This window comes from Peromyscus eremicus, chromosome 3 (genome assembly GCF_949786415.1).
Source record: "Peromyscus eremicus chromosome 3, PerEre_H2_v1, whole genome shotgun sequence".
NCBI classification, from domain to species: domain Eukaryota; kingdom Metazoa; phylum Chordata; class Mammalia; order Rodentia; family Cricetidae; genus Peromyscus; species Peromyscus eremicus.
The window spans coordinates 83848712-83854432 of NC_081418.1; the positions used below are offsets into that span (position 1 = coordinate 83848712).

The following is a 5721-nucleotide window of genomic DNA, read 5'->3' on the forward strand; positions in this document are numbered from 1 at the left end:
GATCCTTCCTCTTTCCATCTCAACCTCCAATCCTCATCAGACGGAGGCGGGGTGGGCACAAATCAGCGTAAGAGACGCTATTGACAGCAAAAGAAGCGGGAGAACAGGAGGATCTAGAGTTCAAGGCCAGCCTTTGCCACGAAGTGAGTTTGAGGCCAACTTGGGCTACCCTGTCCAAAAGAAAAAGAAAAAGAAAAAAAAAAAAAAAAAAAAAAAAAAGCTTGGGCACTCCTCTCCCTTCCTTCCTGTCACACTCGTTTTATTTTATTATTTTAAAATTTGATCTTGGGGTTGGGGATTTAGCTCAGTGGTAGAGCGCTTGCCTAGCAAGCGCAAGGTCCTGGGTTCGGTCCTCAGCTCTGAAAATTAAAAAAAAAAAAAAAAAGATTTGACCTTGCCGGGCGGTGGTGGCACACACCTTTAATCCCAGCACTCGGGAGGGAGGCAGAGCCAGGCGGATCTCTGTGAGTTCGAGGCCAGCCTGGGCTACAGAGTGAGTTCCAGGAAAGGTTCCAAAACTACACAGAGAAACCCTGTCCAATGTATATATATATTTGATCTTTCTCCTTCCCCTTTTCTGCCGTTCTTGCAATAGAACAATCCCCAAGGACCGCTTTCCAAGCGTTTTCTCTTCCCCCAAACTCAGTTTTCAGCTGCCCCCAGCGGCTCTGCAAGGCTCCATTCTCTGAGCTCCCTCGCCCCTGGAAGGTGATAACCGCAAAAAGGAGGCTAACAGTTTCTTCAGTGGGGGCTTCGGATGACATCATATCCTCAGTCTGCAGCCGGCGGCGAAGGGCCCAGTTTCCTCACCCACCACGCCCCCCCCCCGTTCCTGGGCCCCTCCCTTAGCGCCCTAGCTTGACCTAAGCTGCTGGTGGGAACACACCATGGCCTCGCGGGTGACCTGCTTTCTCTCGCTGACCCTGCTGCTGAGTGAGTTGATGACCCCGGGGAGGGCAGGGCTGGAATACATCGAGGGTGTGGGGACTCCAGACTCAGCCTCCTTACCTGGCCCCCCGCAGACGCCTTCGCTGGGCTCCAGGGTCTGGAACCCTTTCAAATGTTGCCTAAGAACATGGTCGCTGAACATGGCGAGAACGTGAAGCTGATATGCAAAGTGCTGTTGTCCACTTCGCAAGGATGCTCTTGGCTCTTCCAGAAGCCCGGCTACGGAGTTACACCCACCTTCCTCTTCTATCTCTCTTCGACCCGGAAAAAATGGAATGACAACCTAAAATCAAATCAGATCTCTGGCGAGAAGAGTGGTGACCAGTACACCCTCACCCTGAGCAAGTTCAGCGAGGAAAACCAAGGCTACTACTTCTGCTCTGTCACAAGCAACTCAGTGGTGTACTTCAGTCCTCTCGTGCCGGTCTTTCTGCCAGGTCTGGGCGCGAGGTCTCGTCCCCTGGGTGTTGGGGGTCCCAGCTGAACATGTTTCACACGCAGACGTCCTCCTCTTAAATCTCTTGGGGACCCCCGGGGGGCTACTTTCACACCATCCCTATGTCACAGACCAGAAAAGTGAGGCTGAGGTACCAGGTGGGATTGGAGGTGACTCTTAACACCCGGTATCTGGGAGGGAGTTTGAATATGTGTATTGCCCTGTCCTTGATGGCTGGGGGAGGGGCGTTAGGGCCGGATATTGACTAACGCGTTTGGTGGTGGAGGGCCGCGCTGCGGGGATGCCTGGCACTCGTCCAGGGGTCCCTTCTTCCTCGCTAAAAAAAAAAAAAAAAGTCAGGAGGAGGCGTCCTCTTGGGTTAAAGCTAAGCGGGAAGAGTTTGGGGCACCAGTGCATCCACCCACCACAGCCTAACCCTCAGGCATCCTGTTGCTCCTGCAGAGAAGCCCACCACGCCAGTGGCGCGACTACCCACACCAGTGCCCACTACCGGGACATCCCAGTCCCAGCGACCAGAAGCTTGCCGGCCCGGGGCGGGCGTTTCAGGTTAGACGCTCTCAGGGTCTGTGATTGGGGTGGGCAGACAACCTGGGAGCCTACTTGCCAAGGCAAATCCTGATCCTGGAGGGAGACCTGGGCGGGGAGACGTGCTGGGGCCGGGGGCGGGGGACTGTCCCAGAGGGTCTCTAAATGCCACCCACTCGGATCTTGTCAGTGAAGAAGAGCGGATTGGACTTCGACTGTAATATCTTCATCTGGGCACCCTTAGCCGGAATCTGCGGGGTCCTTCTGCTGTCCCTGGTCATCACTCTCATCTGCTGCCACAGTAAGTCCTGGGGAGTCGCCGCGGGGAGGAGTCTACCCCACTCAAGTGCTTTGTGCTCGCCCAGACCGCCCTTGTGGGAGATGAAGTTCAGACTTAGGGGGGCCCAGCTGCCCTGTAGGACCGGTGCAGCTTTCCTGGAGGCGGGAGACAGGCAGGCCACCCCGCTGCTCCTTCCACCCTCTGAGAACCTTTCAGAACACAGAACCCTATTCCAGGACCACCAGAAGCAGCTAAGCCAGCAGCTAGCACAGCCAGGGTAGCATAAACCCCCCAGGGAGGGGCCGCTGTGGCCCTGAGACCTGGCCCCAACAAAGCTGGGTCAAAACCGTGGCTGGCTTGAGAGTTGCCCTTAATTCTACCCCACAAATCCCTCGCCCCTCTTGAGTCCTGTGCCAGCCAGGTTACAGATTCCCAGATTCGCTCACATCTACACTTACAACGCTGTTGTCGTCGTGTGTCCCTCCACCCCCTCCGCTTGGAGACAGGGTTTCATGTTGTCTAGGCTAGCTTAAAACTAGTTATGTAGCCTAGGATAACCCCAAACTTCTGATCTGATCCTTTGGCCTCCTTCCATTTGGGAGTGCCAGGACTACAGGCATAGGCCACCAAACCAAATTTAAGTTGGTTTTTTTTTTAAACTGAAGCTTGAGGACAGGGTCGGCAAAGAAGTGTTCACTCCAATTCTGAGGAGTTATGATCCTCAAAAGACAAAGTAGAGAACGCTCTTGAAAAGGCATCTGGAAACTGCAAGAGGGCATTCATTCACTATCCCTTTTTCCTTGTCTAGGGAACCGAAGGCGTGTTTGCAAATGTCCCAGGTGAGTAATTTTCTGAACTCTGGGCCTGCTCACCCCGGGCAGCCTGCTCACCCGGGGCAGCCATGGTCCCAGTGGTTCTGCCTGCCCAGTGGCAGGTGGTTGGGGACTCTTACTCAGGAAGAGGTCATGACAGTAAAGTCCTGGTGGCAGGGATCCAAGAGTCAGCCAGTCCCTAAACAAGGAGAAGAAGGCGGCAGGTAAGGTATTGGAATTCATTCCTGAGAAAAGAAAGGACCACAAAGGGCTTGGTGGGAGAGCACTGGGACTTTCTGGAAATCCTGTTCGGTCTAGCTCACCTCCTCCACCACCGTCCCGTCCAAAAAAAAAAAAAAAAAAATCCCCTCCAACTCAGCATAGCTCCGGGAGTACATGGGATCCTCCTCTTGTTCTAGATGGTTCCATATGGGTGTTTTGGAGGTGTATCAAGACACCTCTCTACTTACCCTCTTGATTAGTCTATTTTTTTTAAAAGAGAAAGTCATGTTTTATTACTAAAATATAATAAACAATGCCCCCAGTTCCTAATTTTTCTGTGAGAGCACAGGGTCTTGAGTTCCTGTCAGGGCTTAGGGGATAAAAGGACCAGAAGCAAAGGCAGTTAGCTCTCTGGTAGCTCAAATGTCTGCCCCACCCAATTCCAGCTCAGTCATTCTGAAATGATCAGAAAATTAACTACAGCATCTAAGAGAGGTCTCAGTTTTCACTCTGCTTTGCCCTTATGTTAGGACAGCCCCTGCCCCCAGCAGTGGCATCATCCAACAGCCCCTGCACCCCAGGGGGTGGCATCTAACTGCTCTTGCACCTCAGGGGTGGCATCTAACTGCCCTTGCCTTCCAAAGGTGGCATCATCTAACAGTTGTTGTCCCAGCTTGGCAATGGGGCAAAGGGGTTCCACTCAGAATTTGTCTGAATCTACACAGCAGCCGCAGCCTCGTCTTGTAGATATCATCGCCCCCAACTTTCAGACCACAGCTACAAGATAAGGAAACCCATCTGAAGGGGCAAAGATGGGATCACAGTCAGATGATCAAAACCAGACCTTTTAAAGCAAGCCTTCAGTGTGCCGGTTGCCTGCTTTATGCAGTCAGCCCTTCATGCCCCATGTCCATGGGTCCCACATCATCAGAAGGCATGCCCACCATGAACACTTTCTTTTTGGTCATTTTCCCCTAAACAATAAACAGATTTTACAGTTTTAGGTATTACAGGACATCTGGAGATGATCTGTGTGGTAGTGTAATGTATATAGGCTAAATGCCATTTTATACAAAAGGAACTCCAAAGATTTGGCTATCCAAGATGGGTACCCCAAGCAGGGATAATATCAAAGTCCTCCTTGGATAGTAAGGACAACTGTATGTTTTGTTTTTCTTTTCATTTCAGGTTTTTTTTTTTAAAAAAACAATCTTAAAGTAGTTACTATGCCCTCCATTTTACAGAGGCGGAACCCGAGGCTTAGGACTTTTGGTGATTTGTCTCAGGTCATACTGCCAACAAACATCAGGCTTGCAACTTCCATCTAAAACTCAGTTTACCTTCCCCAGTCAGCAGGCTGGCTGGGGCTGAGTGCTAAATACAACCCACTATATACATTTCCTTCCAGTAGATGAAAGTATTTAAAATTTCATATCCGGGTTCACATTTTGCAGGTTTTCTATCTCTGTGCTGGAATCTGCCTTTAGCAGCTTAGACATCCCTTTAAACAAAGGCGATGTAACAGTATCCAGTATGATTGTGTTGCAGGTGGTGTGCCGAGGGCATAAAGACAAAAGCCTGTGAAGGGTTTTCCTTGCTTTCATGATCGAGTGTACTTGGTTGCTTCTGCAAGACAGTCACTTATCTTTACTTTCTCTGAATACTCTCATTTTGAAATGTAAAACAGAAAAGCCTGCTCTTGCCCTGAAACCCAGAGCTATCCAAGGTTGCCCCCTAGAACTCACACGTCTGAGTATGAGCTGACAGGCAGGGAAGTTTTGGAGGAGCCGTTTGGGGCACCCACTTTTAGTGTGACGTCAAGTTCAGGGACTTTGAACTTCAGCACTCCGCTTGACTGAGGATGGCGCCTTAACCCTTCTTCATCCTCAATTTCGGGTTGTGGGGATAAGAATCAAGTCACCTGGTTTCTTAAACAATTCACCTCAATATCGCACCTTCCTGGGACTCCAGAAGGCTCTAGGAAGCCTAACTGGGCTCAGATCCTGCTTCAGCTGCCTGATAGTTGTGTGACCTGAGGCAGGTTCTCTAACCTCTCCTGAGCAGTGCACACCCCTAAATGGTACCACGAGGACTAAAAAAGGGTTACTTACCCATTCCTGCTGGCACCCTAGGGACAAGTTCTCAGAGCCATTAAAAACTTAGGGCAGCGGATGCTGTCCTGGAACTTGCTATGCAGACCAGGTTGGGCTCCAACACAGATCTGCTTGCCTTTGCCTCTGGAGTGCTGGAATTAAAGGCTTGTGCCACCCCTACCCAGGCTCATTAAAGAGGTTCTTGCTACAATGATGGTCAGTCTCCTGCCTCTCTTTCAGGCCCCTGGTCAGACAAGGAGGCAAGCCCGGCCCTTCAGAGAAATTCGTGTAAGATGACGCCAGAGACCTCTTCATGCAAGAGATCAAGCCCTCCTTTTCCAGTATTTCCCACCTTCCTATATATTGTTCTCTGTATTATTTTAG

General features: G+C 50.9%; 1 protein-coding gene across 1 annotated transcript; it reads left to right on the top strand.

The window, feature by feature from the left end:
* The first annotated feature begins 871 nt into the window (after positions 1–871).
* Cd8a (CD8 subunit alpha) lies at positions 872–5721 on the top strand. The gene is made up of 6 exons (XM_059256712.1): positions 872–933; positions 1023–1385; positions 1847–1951; positions 2121–2231; positions 3019–3049; positions 5578–5721. The coding sequence occupies exons 1-6, from the start codon at positions 888–890 to the stop codon at positions 5627–5629; spliced, it is 708 nt and encodes a 235-aa protein (XP_059112695.1). The 5' UTR covers positions 872–887; the 3' UTR covers positions 5630–5721.

Coding starts and splice junctions, on each gene's coding strand:
- Cd8a (XM_059256712.1), top strand. CDS start 888: ATGGCCTCGCGGGTGACCTGCTTTCTCTCGCTGACCCTGCTGCTGA. Junction 934..1,022: donor CTCGCTGACCCTGCTGCTGA/GTGAGTTGATGA, acceptor GGCCCCCCGCAG/ACGCCTTCGCTGGGCTCCAG. Junction 2,232..3,018: donor CACTCTCATCTGCTGCCACA/GTAAGTCCTGGG, acceptor TTCCTTGTCTAG/GGAACCGAAGGCGTGTTTGC.